Source organism: Bufo bufo, chromosome 3 (genome assembly GCF_905171765.1).
Source record: "Bufo bufo chromosome 3, aBufBuf1.1, whole genome shotgun sequence".
NCBI lineage: Eukaryota > Metazoa > Chordata > Amphibia > Anura > Bufonidae > Bufo > Bufo bufo.
The window spans coordinates 479,827,538-479,844,852 of record NC_053391.1 but is presented as its reverse complement, the minus strand read 5'-3'; the positions used below and the strand labels follow the sequence as shown (position 1 = coordinate 479,844,852).

Here is a 17,315-nt window from a genome sequence, read left to right as displayed (position 1 = left end):
CGCCAAGGAAAGATCCACACCACGAGTCCATACAAACAGTAAAGCCACGAGCACGGACCATGTCGTGCATGACACAAGGCTCCTACATCTTCAAATTACAGAGCCATGGGCACTTTGTGCTACTTTACAGAGCTCCACAAGGCACTGTATTCTCTCCGAGAAGACCCCCATATTACTTAATGAGTTGAAACACTAGATTATCTTCAGTCATGGGTCAGCAGCCCCCAGCTGGTGTGATCGTACAACGTCCAGCATGCACATATGCTTGTACTGTTCTCTGAACTTCTATAGATGTTAATGGAGGTGGACCTGTCACCGTTTTCAGCGCTAGAGTATAGTAACCGTAATACAATGGAAAAGAAATGACGGTGCCACTGTCATGCCAGCAACACAAGTCCAGGTACTTGTCCTCCGTCAGCCGGCAGAACAGATCTGCCACAAAAGTAAAAAACACTTCCATCTTAAACTGTTTATTAAGATTATAAATTTAAAAATCCAGAGACTTGGAGGCACAGAGTTCTTAAGTCTTCAAATCACTAAAGGGAATATAAACATCAAGAGAAAAAGTGATGCAAGGACGTTTCACCCAGTATAAAAAATAAAATCCAACCAGCATTAAAAGGAATACATTATAGAAAACAAATCTCACAGGTTCTTGCTTGTGCTCCAGAACAACACATCCCATCCCAGAGTCTAAAAGCAAAACTGTATTTACAGCCATATTATTTTATTAATCATTGATATCTGTGCAATACATACAGCTCCCCTCTGCAGACATTAGAACGGCAGTTACTAGATCTACAGAAGCATACACAGTCAAGCTGATCCTTCAGTTGGAACATTGCAATGGAAAGGTTCAATAAAATAAAAACAGAAGCTGCGATGGACTGATCTGCCTTCCCACAAATAGGGGGCAATACTGTAAAGTAAAGTCTTCATTTCATTCACAGTCACTTTTTCCATCACGTTCTTCAACAAGGCTTTTTTTCAATCCACTTTAACAACGCTGTAAATCTTCGTCACAAACCAGAAGCAGGCAAAGAAGCCAATTGTTCCTAAAGTAAAAAAGGTAAATATTTATTTTTAAACAAAATGAAAATAAAATACATAAAACTCCCAATGGCAATCTTCATTTTTATTCACAAACCAGTAATGCCATGTATGCCAACTCTGTCCATGGATGTTCACCAGCTTGTCTATGTGCACCTGATGACTTAAACCGTACCTAACCTTTCAGCAAACTCTGCATTAATCAATAGCGCAGTGTGTGTACATGAGGAACAACACCATTTCTGGCCATTATATCACTTGTATCTGGCATTTTGTAGCAGTTCTCTTAGATCTGGTGGGTGGAGACTAAGGGCTCTTTCGAATTAGCGGATCCCGTGCATGGAATCTGCTGCGTGAAAGAGAGCCAAGCCCCGCTCTGGACAGCAGAGACACGGAGCATTAACATTATTGATAATGCTCTTTGCCTCGGACCTTTTTACTACAAAAATCACAGTGAGAATTTGATCTCTCTGTGATTTTGTAGTAAAAAGATCAGAGAGGCACGGAGCATTATCAATCATGTTAATGCTCCGTGTCTCTGTTGTCCGAAACGGGGCTTGGCTCTCTTTCACGCAGAAGATTATCAGCATGGCATCCGCTGGTGTGAAAGAGCCCCAACTTTCATCCACTGCACACAGAAAGTAGAGGAGAATATGCTTTCTAACCTTCTTTTACTCAGGATCATGGAGGACATTACATAGAGGTAATAACCTGAAGTTTATATCTCCGCCCATGTAGCTGCAGCAGTCTGCTTGTCTGTGTGTGTCTCACGATGCTCACTCCTACGCCCTCCCCTCTCCAGAGACTTGCATTGACATGTGTAATATGATCATCCTGTGGAGATGCACCCGTCTTGGAGAGGTTTAAGGCATTTTGCAAAGTGAAAAGCAATTAGCAAGGGGAGGGGGGCAGTAAATGACTGATAACATGGGAACTAGACATTTCTCACCAATGAGACATAGTTAAGTTAATGAACATTTAAAGGGGTTTTCCAGGACTTATTACTGATATCAGACAGGGGGGGTTCCTGATTGCTGGCACCCCTGCCAATTGCCAGAACCAAACACCCAAAATGCACAGTTTCTGCAGCTCTGCTCTTGCCGAAGATGTGAAGATTGTAGAATACAACTGATCATTAGGGTGCTAGGAATCAGAAACCCCTGGAAAATTACAGAGCTCATCTCAATAATTAGGAACAGAATTGTAACAATAGAGGGTTCAGAGGTTTGCAGTCACAATCATGACATAAAAACCTCAAAAGGGTCCATCTGCTGTATATGAGACCAGTAGTACAGGTGAGGTGTAGGAGCCCTTTACAGGGTTTGCATTTGTACTCAAGACCCATCTCTGTTAAACGCCCCATTCACACGACCATATTTTTGGTCTGCATCCAATCCGTATTTTTTGCTGACAGGATTCGGGCACATTCATGTGCTGTCAGCATCCGTATATCCCTTCCATTGTCCCGCAAAAAAGATAGAACATGTTCTATTCTTGTCCGTTTTGCGGACAAGGATAGGCATTGTTACAATGGATCCGCCCAAAAAATAAATAAATGCAACAGGGATGTCACATGGACATCAGCCATGTGAATGCACATGACCATGGTTTCGGTCCACATCCGATATGAAAGTCGTGTGCATGAACCCTAAAGAAGACCTGTCACCTCTCCTGACATCTCTTAATATCTACTTGCATTCCCCATGTAAGAATTCTAGATAATCTTTGCATATATCTCTACGTTGTGCTATTCATGAACCTTCATTGTAAACTGCAGGCACTTAATTCATACATTGCTAGTAGGAACAACAGATGAATGGTACAACATATAGTCATAAGAATAGATGCTCCAGAATGGTTTCTACGAGGGGAATACAAGTAGTTTCAAAAACAGACATGTCAGGAGAGGTGATAGGCTAGTTTTTGGGTCTGTATTATTGCAGAATGTCTCGGCCTAATGACCTGAACTAACAGCATCATAGAAATCTATGCCACCATCAGTCCAGGGCCCATATTACATTCACATTAAAGCAAATTAACCAGGATGGTGCTCACTGCAGATACAGCTTAGGGACCTTGTTCGCGACTGCTACCATTTCCTTTAGTAAGGCACACGACATTGCTGTATTGCTATAATGGTCTGATTTTTCAGTGGAGGGTAATTACTGACATTAATAGGAAAATAATGACTTCTTTGCATTTGCTCTATGAATTTTATCCCACAATATGAACGGCTTAAAAGGGGTTGTGTCACAAAACATTCTATATTTTTCAAACCAGCACCTGGATCTTAATACTTTTGCAATTGCGTGCAATTAAAAATTTAGTATAGCCAGTGAGCTATTCATTAAAATCTGTATAGCGCCACCTGCTGTTTGTTCTTTTCCTTATTTTTTTGTCCGTCTCACTGAGCTGGTCGAACGTGCTCCATTTAAAGCTTCATCTGCCACCATCCATATGTGAGAGCTGCAGCAGAAAGGACATGTCCCCTGAGATAAAGACAATCTAGCAGAGCAGTGAATGTGGAGATCTCTGCACCCATGTGAGGTTCAGGGCTGGTTCTAGCTGTTAGAAAGGTATTGTCATATACTATATGATGCCTGATTTTCATTTTTCTTTTACATCAACCATAGCATAACCCCTTTAAGGCTCAATTCACATCGGTGTTCAATTTTCCATTAGGGCTCATGCACACAAACGTATTTTCTTTCCGTGTCCATTCCGTTTTTTTTTTTTTTTTTTGCGGACCATATGCAGAGCCATTCATTGCAATGGGTCCGCAAAAAAAGACGGAAGTTACTCCCTGTGAATTCCGTTTCCCTATGTCCGTTCCGCACAAGAATAGAACATGTCCTATTATTGTCTGCATTACGGACAAGGATAGTACTGTTCTATTAGGGTCCGGCCCTTCTGTTCCGCAAAATACAGAACGCACACGTACGTCATCCGTATTTTTTGTGGACTTCAAAATACATACGGTAGTGTGCCCGAAACCCTATTCTGATCAGAGGAAGAGAGAAAAAAGTGGATCAGTTTAATGGACTGAATGACAGATACAAATGGAACATCTTCCACTTGTGTCAGTCATCCATTGACTAGAATGTTAAAAAACAAACGGCTCCATTCAGTTATGCATCGGTTAATTTTGGCAGAAAAAGACCTACAGAGAAGACTTTGCTCCACCAAACACACAATTTCAACATGCTGGGAACGAAGCATTCAGTAACTGGAATCAGGAAGATCTGTATACTTCATAACTGTACAAACAAGAACTTACCAGTGAAAAGGAAGAAGATCAAAACCATGATCATAGTGTAGCCAAAATACAAAATGGTACTAGCCGTCCCCGTAATTTGCAATTTGGAGTAAAAGTAATGAATTGCATATATAAGAAAATAAACTGCAGTAAAGCCACTGGTGAGAAATGAACGCCACTGCCAATGGTAGTCCTAGGTGAGAAAAAAGTAAAATAAGACTTGCATTAGATCACCATCATAATATTATATATATATATCTGGTTCCTTAGACAGATAGTATGCAACCTTTAAAGGCTTGGCCCACAGAAAGCACCTATTACCATAGATCAGGTATGCCCATCCTGCAGCCCTCCAGCTGTTGCAAAACTACAACTCTAAGCATGCCCCGACAGCCCGCAGCAGGGCATGGTGGGAGTTGTAGTTTTACAACAGCTGGAGGACCACAGGTTGGACATCCCTGGCATAGATGACAAATATATGATCACTGGGCGCTGTGGCCTCCTTGGTCATGAGAACCATGGTCCCGGATTTCACTGTGCGATTGGGTGACTGCTAGTGCCCAATGTTAAATTCACCATTTATGAGACTGCTGTGTAAAGGAAGCGCTTTTCTATCTCAATAGCTACATAGTACAACAAACTGACAAAAGGAAAGGTACGGTCCCAAAATACGTTATAGAAACAATAAAGTGTATATTACATTTTCTACACATTGGAGGCAGCATCACTACTTGAAATTCCGTTTGAGAAGTTACCAGGTTCTAACAAAACTCCTCCAAAAGGGCCCAAAACATGACATAAAAATAAAATAACATACTTAAAAGGGTTGTCCAGGATTAGAAAAACATGGTTGTTTTTTCTCCAAAAACACCACCACACTTGTCCACAGGTTGAGTGAGGTATTGCAGCTCTGCTCTATTGGCTCCAATGTAGCTCAACTGCAATACCAAGCACAAACCATGAACAGGCGTGGTGCTATTTTTTTTAAGAAGAAATCAGCCATGTTTTTCTAATCCTGGACAATCAGCGCTGCAGCTCCAGTTCTCCCCTCCAGGTTCTGTTTATAGGCCTCAGCGGTATAGATTGGCTGCAGCGATCACATGCCATATACAGCTGCATCACCCCTCCAGCCTCTTAGCGGAAACTAGATGTGAGGACCAGAGCTTAAGAACTAGAAACAGCAGGGGATTAAAGTGCTGGGTATATAATCTACTATTATTTTGTTACATCTGGGGGAGTTTTCTTTTATCTCCAACAATCCCTAAGATGAGAAACTGTTTTTAAATACAGTCCCTTGCATAAAATTTGTTAAATAGGGTTGTGTCACTGAGAAAAGCCCTTTCCACATGTCCTGTTTCGGGAATTTGGACATCATGGGGGCCCCCTTCAATAAGTCAGTAGAGTGTGACTCTCACTATAGCAGACTTAGCTAGCCATGAATTATATTACCATTTCCCCTTGCATGGAAGATTACCAGCTTCCCCGCAATAATAAAATTCTTGTCATTTCTGGAGATGGACCAACCTGGCCTGCAAAAAAGGTTGTCTTCAAGAGAAAACCCCCTTTAAGAGTCAATTAATGGTATAACTAAACCCCAAACATTCAGCACTGATGTAAACTGTAAGATCCTACCTCTGCACACAGATGAAAATAGCAGAGTAATATTGTTGCTTCTGAGCACGTAATAACTAAAATAATGAATACAAGGAACAGGAACCCAAACATGTAATACATCTGATGGGACCTAGAAGAAACAGAGAGAAATCAATAAGCTTAAGATCAGACACTATATAATTTGTGCAAAGTGTTACAAACAAGTCATTTTATTTCATCAGTTTTTTTTTCTGCTTCTCAGATATGGATTGAGAGACCTCCAATACCCTATAAGGGCCGGATTACAGAGAGTTTTTGGCGCCGATTTTGGTGCATTTCCACCTCAAAATCACACGTCAAAGCGGCTTCCTATTCATTTCATTGGGAAGAGCCACATGGAAAAAAATCAGCATGCCCTATCTTAGGGCGGGATCCACACTGAATCTCCTATTGCAATGAATAGGATGCGCCAAAAGACGGTAAGTGTCTGCGAGGTCCGAAAATGAAGTTTTGTACTGAAGTAAATACCCAGTGTATTAAAAAAAATAAAAAAGTCAAAAACTGCGTTAAAAAATAAAAATGCGCATTCCACACTGAATTTTGTGGGTGTATTCTCAAAATCTGTTGTGTGAACACACTAACATACCATAGGTGTCTATACACAACTGCAAAGTTGGAGGAATCTGCCGATTTCGGGGCAAATGGCAGACTATCTTTAGGAGGGCATCTTGATGATCCCCCACCAAATGATGTTGGGGCACAGAAAGGTTGGGCATGTTGAATCTTAACATGCCAATGACAGCAGCTTACTCCCCTTTCCCTGCTGAAAACACATGCACACTTGGCCCGAACAGAGCATACATTACATGTGTAGAGGAGAGCCGGGATGATTAGCGATATAGGAATTTGGCCAGTCGTTACTGAAGGTGTATGGCAGAAAGATGTTGTAAGAGGCAACGAGAAACCGGATTCATTTAACGGTCTATTCTGCTAGATGTGCTTCCTGTGCATTAGTCTACGGAGCTCATCACCCTCATTACACTAATAGGGAGAATACTACATTTATAGCTGTTCCACGACTCGAGTGTTAAATCGCTTGAGCAATCTAAATACGTAAAGAAGCTACAGGCTTTTTATACGGATTATAAAAACTGGAACCCCAGTAACTGCCATCAACCTGAAAAGAAAATTACAGCATAAACCAATTTCACTGCGGGTGGCTGGGAGTTCGATGACCTTGCAGTCCTTAATTCATGGTTCCCAAGTAATGTCTCTCCCTTCCTCTATCTAGAAGACTTGTCTCCCATCTTAACTAGATCACAGCTCACGTGTCCTCTCCTCGGCGATATCAGAGTGAAATAGAAATGTGCACAGTGTCAGAAGAGAAAATCAGCTCACCAAATACTGTTAAGAATGAAGAAAAGTTGTATGAAGATGCACCCGAAGGGCAAAATTCCACCCATAATGATACCAGGTAATGGCTTTGTGTAAAATGACTGCTCGGGAATCTGCCGAGGGATCTGGTTGGTGCGGACTGGGTGTTCGATAGCCTAAAGGAAAGAAGAGAAAGCAAATGCACTATTACAGAGCCATTTAAAATCTCCGTTTTTCACTGCCATCCTATTTGCAAGCTTTTTCCTCTGGGGTTCATGCTGACTCTAATGGTGGCAAATAACTACTGTAGACATCAAATAGCAAACCCAATATGAAAAGGCACAAAAAGCTGAACCCATCAAAGCCTGTAGTTAAAAATCTATCTGCACTAAGGTGACAGTCCTTACTCACCTGCTGGTTACAAATGATTGCGTTAAAATCAACATTTCCCTACCATCTGCCAGTTAGGGGTTAAAGCCGAATACATAGCAGACACAGCACAAAGTCACCCATTGCACATTAACAGCCGCAAATGGATTACTGCTATACATGAAATATCCTTTGGTTATAAAGAATATTCAAACACTTCTCTATAGAAATAGCTGTAAACCAAGCTTCCTCCATTCATGACTAGAGGTGATACAATCTGTTGGTCCTGCTAGTGGGAAAGGAACAATTCTGCAGTAATTTGCTCCTCAATCATGTAGACCACACAATCAGAGGCACCCTGCTGTCAGCAAGGGCAGAAAATCTAATCCTTCTTGATTATGGAAAATAGATTGGCTGCGGCGCGTGTTGTGTTACTGGAGATCTCAAATGCCTTGTTTTGTGGTTTTATTTCCAAGTACCCTGAAAATATGTATTTGCAGTTGAGATGACCCTACAGTAAGGGCTCATGCACATGACCGTATGTATTTTACAGTCCGCAAAAACAGATTTACAAAAAAAATTATAATAATACGGATGACGTCAGTGTGCATTCCAGATTTTGCGGAACGGAACAGCTAGCCCCTAATGGAACAGTTCTATCCTTGTCCGTTGAAATGAATGGTTCCGCATACAGTCCACAAAAAAGCCCGAAATAGACACAAAGAAAATACGTTTGTGTGCATGAGTCCTTAAAGGGACACCCCCAGGAAATGTTTTGCCTATATGTGAATATTCAATATTTGTAAATAAAAACAGGTGGATATTTTTCTGGATATAATTTTTTGAAGTCCATCTATTCTACCACCTGTCCTGGCTCTTTAACTTGCTCTTTTGTTTGGACTTTTAGCACAGCAGAAACATTATTTTCAGCCAGGCCATCCCTGTGACTAGAGAGACCCCCCTGTAGAGACTCATAGCATCAAACATTATACGGATCAGTGCAGTGCTCTTTTATGGACAGCCTTTTCTAGGCCTACAAAGTGAACAACAGAGATGTCATACTGCCTATTGTATGTAATTCTACACCTATTATAAAAAGAGGATTACCCCGCAGATAACATTCCCTCATAGCAACAGTAAGTTGACAATAAACTACCTATTTATATAGGAGGTCTTATAAATTAGTCCGACTGCTACAGAAGAACAATATTTTAACTTTAATTTCCAAAGGCTTAGTGCCGAAATGAAGAAAAATCAGCCAAAAATGCTAAAAAATAAATAAATATTTTCTATAAATATTTAGTTTTTTATAAAATTTTCCTTTCTGATGAAAGTGTCCCTTTAATTTGTAGCGTTATCACCTGTGCCACACATCTGGGTTTATTTTTCTGGTTTCGGAATATTGATGGCCTGTCCATGGCATAAGTCATCGGTATAAGGGCTCGTTCACAAGAACACGTGAAGCCCGTGCTCGTGCTGTGGACTGCAAATTGTGGTCCGCAATGCATGGGCACCTTCCGTGGGACAGGCCCATGGGGGATCACAGACCCATTCACTTGAATAGGTCCGCGATCCCTCCGTTCCGCAAAAAGATAAAGCATGTTCCATCTTTTTGCGGTGCAGAGGCACAGAACGGAACCCCAGAAAGCACTCCGTAGTGCTTCCGTAGTGTTCTGTGCTTCTGTTCCGCATCCCCGGATTTGCTGACCCATTGAAATGAACGGGTCCGCATCCATGATGCAGAATGACAACGGAACGATGCCCGTGTATTGCGGATAATCAAATGCTGTATGCAATACGGGAACGGGACACGAACGGTCATGTGAACGAGCCCCAAGATTGGTGGAGGTCTCACGCTCAACACACAGATCAGCTGTTTGAGTGGCACAGGGCGCTCATGCCAGTGCTGGAGACTGTTCAGCGTTTTCCTGCATCCACTCTACAAAGTGGCAATGGTTCAGGATAATTATAGCTTCACCCTGTTCGCCTGAATGGGAGGGAAATGTATTAACCCTGCACAGCACCTTAAACACTGAAGAGGCTGCAGCGCTTTTAAGCATCACGGCCTCTTCTTATAGCTGTTGGACAGGGCTGCTGAGAGTGGGACTACCACTGATCTGATACAGATCGCCTATACGGAGGATACACCATCAATATTCTGAAGCCAGAAAGCACCTTTAAAAGATATGTTCCCATATTGTGAGTCTGTTGGTGATTTTCCATCATGGAAATTTAGCTGCGAGTTTCTCTGAAACCCACCACTGCAAAAACTGACCAAAAAGGGGCTGTTTTTTTAGTGGCATTGCTGCTGGGATCACTGTGTTTTGTTTTTTTTCCCCCCTCCTTTCAACATTTATGTTGACTAAAAACCCACAAGTCAATTTATGCTGGGTATTTTTCAGCAGCATGTGAAAAGATAACTAATCCGTCTCATTTTGAGCATCAGTTGATATCACAGCTTATCTACTCCCTCCTGTCCTCTGCACAAATCAGAGAGTAGGTCTAGAAAACTCTCCAATAAAAGCCAATGAGGTCCTCTCCCGTCCATTGTGTCTATGGCCCATGCACCTGCACTCAAAGAACAGGAAGCCTTGATATATTTTAGGCCATGGTTCCTCAACTCCGGTCCTCAGGGCCCACCTACCAGTCATGTTTTGAGGATTTCCTTAGTATGGGGCAGGTGATATAATTAGGGTCCATCCATCAGGACTTACCACAGGTATTCATTCTGTGGGATATTCTCAAATCATGACCGGTAGGTGGGCCCTGAGGACTGGAGTTGAGGAACACTGTTTTAGGCACAAAAAAAGTTATTTAAAAAGGAACCTGTCACTATGAAAATGGGCAGTAACCTAAAGAGCAGGAGAAGCTGAGCAGACTGATATATAGTTTTATGGGGGGGGGGGGGGGGGGGGGGGAATTCAGTGTAACTTCTATTTCATTCATTTAAATTCCTGCTCATTCTGGTCCTATGTGATTGACAGCTATCTGTACACACAGTGATAGAAGGAGGGATGTCAATCACTGATAGGACCGCCATCTTGGTGTCAAAGCCCAGATATAAAATGAATACATTACAAGTAATACATCCCATAAAACTATATATCTGCTCAGCTCCTCCTGCCTATAGACACCACATACAATGTGACAGGTTCCCTTTAAGCAGTGTATTGCTAATAAACTATACAGCTAAAGCATGGAGGAGATGTCTAATAGACGACAAACATGAATAGCAGGACATTGCACTTACATTCTTTTTAAATCCAAAATAAGCGCCAATAAACGTGAGGGGGACAGAAATGCAAAACCACAATGCCAGGATGGCTACAAGGGTGCCAAACGGAATGGCAGCAGAGGATCCTTCTCCCCAGAGAATTAAGTTCATCAAAAAGAAATCGGCAAATACAATCCTAAAGGGTAAAAATGACAACAAAAATTCTCGGATGATATATATATTTTGGAGAAAGTGTTTTCTTATCTCAACGTTCAGATCAGTTTAACAGCAAAATGACACAAATGACAACAGCGGGTAGGCTCTGCAATGACTAGTCCCGTCTGTCTGTATCCTCATCCCTTACATGGGTCATTTGTTCACTTTGCGCATGTTCTTCACACACACACACACATCATGCCTCACCAGCCATCTACAAATCACTTCATGGCATCTGAATTACAATAGCTTTGTAAAATACTTTACCCAGGACAGAGAAAGGAGGTCAGCAAGACGTTGGTTTTCCATTTCTCCCCACCAAACGCTAAAGAGACAGAGATAAACTTGTAATCACGATGCATAACAAGCCCACTTCCTATAAATGCTGAGCACGAGGTACACAAGGAGGGTCAGAAGAGAGGCTACTTTGCAGAAGACACTTCTACAATTTAAAAGGAATGCGTCACCCACATTTATATCTGTCAGTTAAAACTAGATCGCAACACAGTTTTTTTTTTTCTAAATCAGATTTTATTTTCCGATTACAGATTTTTTTATTCTATTTCCTGAACAGGAGTATGGGGGCGGCCATCTTGCCAGCATTTAGAAAGCATTAAGAAAATTGACCCTATTGACTTCTATGGGAGAGTTTTCTGGTCATGCTCTGCGACCTGTGCAGAGGTCATTGTAGGAGGAAAGAATAGATATGCTTTGCCAATCATCTACTGTGAATGGTGGATCCTGTCTTATCTGTCATTCTAATCCTGCCTATAATGATCTCACCTCTGTGTATAGATAGGCAGTAAAGTGATCTGTGGAGACTAATTACCGTATTTTTCGCCCCATGGGGGGGGGGAATGGCAGTGCGTCTTATGGGGCGAATGCTGCCATTTTTACTATGCTAACACTGATACATCACCGGCTGCGATGCTGCACAGCGTGGCGATGTATCAGCAGGGAGGGAGGAGGGGCTGGAGGTCGGCAACTGCTGTTGGAATCGCGGTGGGGCCCGGTGCAGTCACTGTACTCTTACATCGGGCCCCGCCACTCACAGCAGTCTTCATATCTAAACTGTAATCATCCTTAACCTCTTGGTAACGTTAGTTAAAGTAGCGCTATCCTGTGTACCAGTACTTACTATCATATTCCCGGAGCATGCAGGGCGGCCGGCAGGGTAACGCCACTCACTCACGTCACGCACCTGCTCCTCCCACTTTATTAATGAAGCAGGCGCGTGACGTGAGGGAGTCATGTCACGCTGCCGCCCGCCCTGCATGCTACTGGAGTTTGATAAGGAGTACTAGTACACGGGATAGAGCTACTTTAACGTTACCAAGAGGTTAAGGATGATTACAGTTTAGATATGAAGACTGCTGTGAGCGGGCCCTGTGGATGACACATATACAGCAGTAAGTATAGGAACTTGAAAAAGACTTGTTTAGTAGAAACGTTGCTTTGGTTCGGAGTCAATAAATATACGACTGGATTGAGGATTGGAGTGACGCTGTTTTTTCCTATACTTACCGTACCTTTGTGATTGTGGGGACCTTGGGGCCGGGCCTGACACCGCCGCTCACATTGGACTTCTAATAGTCAGTAAGTGATGCAATCCTATTTTTATTTTTTTGACACCTATATAACAGTGCCATCCACAGACCCCCCTCCCCACAACAGTGCCATCCACAGACCCCCCTCCCCACAACAGTGCCATCCACAGACCACCATTAATTCAAAACCCACCAAAAGCACACCTTTTGGTTCAAAATATTTGTTTTCTTATTTTCATCTTCAAAAACCTAGGTGCGTCTTATAGGGCAAAATTACGGTATTCGGCTTCGTGACCAGTGTAAAAACTGCAGGATTTTATGTTTTTTGTTTAAATATATATTAACAAGGAAATTAAAAATATCAAATTATTAAAAAATATGTTTAACATACAAATGAGATTTAAACAATAGGTAATTTTCTGACCTATAGGGTCATTTTCTCACATTCCCTTTAAGGCCCTCTACATGGTCCGATGGAGCAGATGATTATCAGGAAGGAACTGTTTCCTCCTGACAATCACTTGCTTGTCAGTAAAGACTGCTACATTTACATGCAATGATCCCCTCCACAGTATGAGGAGAAGCGATCCCGAATGCCATCGCTCCTTCCCACACAAAAATCGGCAGCACCATCTGCTAGCAGCAACCAATGATTTAGGTGTCCGTTCAAATGATTCTATTACCTGTTGAATGAGACAGTTTTCTAGTGGAGAAGACTGAAATCTACGCCAGTCAGGGGTAGGCGTAGATTTTGGGTCAGGGGCATGAACGGCCACATGCTACACCTAGTCATAAATCAGCCACAGCATCCAGCATCGTGCCTAGTGTACACAGCCAGGCTTTGATGAATCTGCCCCAATGAATACAGGGAGATCTACCTTTATGGATGTGGTGAATATAGCAAGTCGTTATTGCAGTTTTGTCTACTTACATTTGTAGAATCTGGAAGCGACATAACCAGCTGGAGTACCAAGCAACACCCACAGGACAACAGCACAAGTCATTAGCGCACCTCTATTGGCAGGAGACAAAAATCCCAGGCATGCAAAAACTGAAAAAAAAATAAATAAATAAGTAAACGCACTGCAGACTTATAAAGAGATACTTCAAACAGATTTACTAAACCCCCAACTGGTAACACCCAGATTAACCTTTATTTCAGACTGCTGGCAATTCATTTGTACACTTCTAGTAGGAATACTAGAGTGGCACAGAGTTATAAGAAAAGATAAGAAGAGACTGCGGCACTTGTGTGAGTGTTGTGGCATCTTCAATGTTTACGTGCACGTTATCTAGCTTGTAGCGGTGGTTTAGACCTCAGATCAAAAAATTAGGTATCTGATCTAAGGTTTGATTGGTCTTATCTGAGGTCTTAATAGGAACCTCATTAACATTGGGGGTCTGAACAGGAGCCTGACTAACATTGGGGGTCTAACAGGCTCTGACCTGAGGGCGGATTAACATTGGGGGTCTGATAAGATATATTTTTTCTTCTTCTTTTCCTCCTCTGAAGCCTAGGTGCATCTTATAGGGTGAAAAGCTGTACAGATTCTGTTCCTATAAGCCATTATATTACTAGCCTTCAGCCTAACAGACTCCTGACAATGCATACTTACACAACGTGATGAATGTCATTATTAAGATCTGAGTGCCGGAACCAAGAAAAACGGAAAGCAGCATGCCCTTTCTGGGCGGCCTGAAAATATCACCATGCACCAGCTTCCAACCAAACTCTTCCTGAGCATCCTCCTGTATAGGAAACGTGCACAATTTGTATAGTAATTCACATCTACCACATACATCATATAAATGTTCTATGACACAGTTGGGAAGATTTAGGAAACTGTCTAAAGGAATAAAAGGTCTACTGCCCAAAGCCACCAATTACAGCACAGCTTTTCATGAAGCCCGTTTTCTGTTAGATAGTTTTCATAAAATCTGCCCCAGGGTCTTAGGCAAAATAGTGATTTCATTACATACAAGTATATACGTGTTAGGCTAGTTTCACACTAGCGTTCGGAGATCCGGCAGGCTATTCCGACAGGGAACAGCCTGCCAGTTCAGTTCTCTCTGGATTTGGCATTGCCAGAAGCAACAGCGTTGTTGGCCAGCCCCATTAAGTATAATGGGGAACGGCAGAGATCCGCAAGCCGCCATATATTTTGAGAATCGGGCAGACAAATAGGTTTTCATCCAGCCAATTCTCGGCATGTGTGTCCATAGTTTTTAGAGATTCTCCAGAGACTGGTACATTGCCAAGGTATTGATGCAAGGCAGCTGTGATGCCCATTTTAAATAGGGGTACTGGGCAAATGGGCTTTAGGTTATGAAGAAAAAGATAAAGAATTATATAGTTTTCTACCTTAAGAAGAAAAGTCTGGGGGTGCATGATTAAAGGGGTTTTCTGGTACTTCGATACTGATGGTCTATCCTCAGGATAGAGCATCAATATCAGATTGCACCCCCACTGAGCAGCTGCCAGCACTGGCAACAGACAGACGCCACTACAGGTTTAGCTCCATTCACTGTGTGAACATAGCGGTAGAATCTGGGATTAGTCACTACAAGAGCTTTCTTACAACAAAACATGAACGTTTATGTAAATGTAAAGAATTCTTATTCTGAATATTGATCCGGTCACCGCTTCAGAAAGGAAATTTTCCCTTTTTTGGGGCAGATCGGTTCATTGGTTTCCTATCCGTTCTCTGGATTAATGGAGGAAACCAATAAGCCTTACCCTTTCCCTTCATCCACATCCTGTCCCACACATTGGTGGAACTTTATGCACATCATGTAATTATAGTAAAACATTTTTATAAAAAAATCATCCCATTGCTACAGCTTTAACCCTTCGCCTCTGCTGACAGTTTTAGCCTTAATGACCAAGCCCTATTTTTCAAATCCGACACGTCTCACTTTATGTGGTAATAACTTTGGAACACTTTTACTTATCTTGGGCTACTTTCACACTTGCAGGAGAGGATTCCAGGCAGGCAGTTCCGTCGCCGGAACTGCCTGCCGGATCCGGACGCAAACGGATGCATTGGCGAGACTGTTTTGGATGCGGATCTGTCTCACAAATGCGTTGTCATCCGGAAAAACGGATCCGGTATTTATTTAATTTTTCTCATTTTTAAAAAGGTCTGCGCATGCGCAGACCGCAAAACCAGATCCGTTTTGCCGGAACACTTGGGTCCGGATTCAGCATTAATGCATTTCTATGAGGCTCTCCATGCGTTATATATGATAACTTTGTTCAGTGGGTTGACACGGTTGTGGCCATAGAAAATTTTTATTGTTTCTTTAGGTTTTACTACTTTTGCAGCATAAAAATCACTTTTCCATTAAAAATAGGTTATATTTTGCATTGCCATATACTAACATCCATAACCAATTTTTTCACAAATGAAGCTGCGAGTTTGTTTTTTTTGTGAGAGAGGTGTTGTTGTATTGGTATCATTTTGGGTGAGGTGAAAAAAAACAGCAATTCTTTCATTGGTTTTCATTATTATTTTTTTTACGTCATTCACCACGTGGGATTAGTAACATGATCCTTTTATACCTCGGGTTCTTACGGTGATACAAATCATGTATAGTTTATTTATCAATCATTTTATAAATAAGCGGATGTGGGAAAAAGAAATTTTTTTTCATTTACATTTTTATAAAAAAAAAAAATATATATTTTTACACTTTTTTTTTATTTTTAATCGAGTGCCGCTTGGATCTTGAAGATCCAGTGGGGCTGATTGATGGCTGTACTATACTCAACAATATTCTTCTATGGCAGAGTATAGTACTGTCAGTTTTACACTGATCAGACCGTCAGCCTTTGTAAGGCATCCAGTTGCAGCGGCCAGATGGGGAAGAGAGGGAGCTCCCTCCCTCTGTTAACCCCATGTATGCCGCAGGTGGCTACTGACCTCGGCATCTAAGGAGTTACACGCCGGGGATGGGTGCCAGCGCTGATCTCGGTCGTTGCAGCAAAGTGTCAGCTAGATGGAGGGTGGTGGACCGCACAGAGGGCAGCAGGGGCACAGGGAGCCATGCCCGATTTTAGGCTCTGATCTCCAGGGGTTAAAGTTTATTAATTTTTTTACTTATATTTATAAAAAAATAAAATTTTATGGGCTTATTCCCCACAGACTGTACAGAATTACCCATATAATGGTTCTGATTTGCACATACTTACCGTAGAATCTATCTGGTTGTATCTTGCAATATCTTTGTGCAGTGTTCTCAACATAATCATGGCAACCATACCAGACAGGAAGAGAACAATCACTAAAGAATTCATTATGCTGAAGAAACATAAAAGAAACGTGTTATCAATACACATCAGTGCAACATCGGAACCTGCAATTTTTTTTTTGCCTTACTTCAGCAAGTGGCATTTATCATGTACAGAAAGTTAATACAAGGCACTTACTAATGTACTCTTATCATCCATATTGTCTCCTTTGCTGGCTGGATTCATTTTTCCATCACATTATACACTGCTCATTTCCATGGTTACGACCACCCTGAAATTCAGGCCAGCACTTTTTCCCTATAGTGTGCAAGCACAACCGCCACTGCTGGATTGCAGGGTGGTCATAACCATGGAAACGAGCAGTGTATAATGGGATGGAGAAATGAATCCAGCAAGCAAAGGAAGCAATATGGATAATAACAATACATTAGTAAGTGGCTTGCA

The 17,315-nt window shown here is 41.9% G+C and overlaps 1 protein-coding gene across 1 annotated transcript in view; it reads right to left on the bottom strand.

Annotated features, from left to right (window-relative positions):
* Positions 1 to 454: 454 nt before the first annotated feature.
* Positions 455 to 17,315, bottom strand: part of TM9SF2 (transmembrane 9 superfamily member 2) — a 49,800-nt gene continuing 32,939 nt past the window's right edge. The window contains exons 9-17 of the mRNA XM_040425255.1: positions 16,812 to 16,920; positions 14,236 to 14,368; positions 13,551 to 13,670; positions 11,340 to 11,397; positions 10,893 to 11,052; positions 7,298 to 7,449; positions 5,939 to 6,050; positions 4,328 to 4,499; positions 455 to 1,055 (exon numbers count right to left, since the gene is read on the bottom strand). Coding sequence (XP_040281189.1) covers positions 988 to 1,055; positions 4,328 to 4,499; positions 5,939 to 6,050; positions 7,298 to 7,449; positions 10,893 to 11,052; positions 11,340 to 11,397; positions 13,551 to 13,670; positions 14,236 to 14,368; positions 16,812 to 16,920 — 1,084 coding nt within the window. The 3' untranslated portion in view covers positions 455 to 987. The remainder of the gene's footprint in view (positions 1,056 to 4,327; positions 4,500 to 5,938; positions 6,051 to 7,297; positions 7,450 to 10,892; positions 11,053 to 11,339; positions 11,398 to 13,550; positions 13,671 to 14,235; positions 14,369 to 16,811; positions 16,921 to 17,315) is intronic.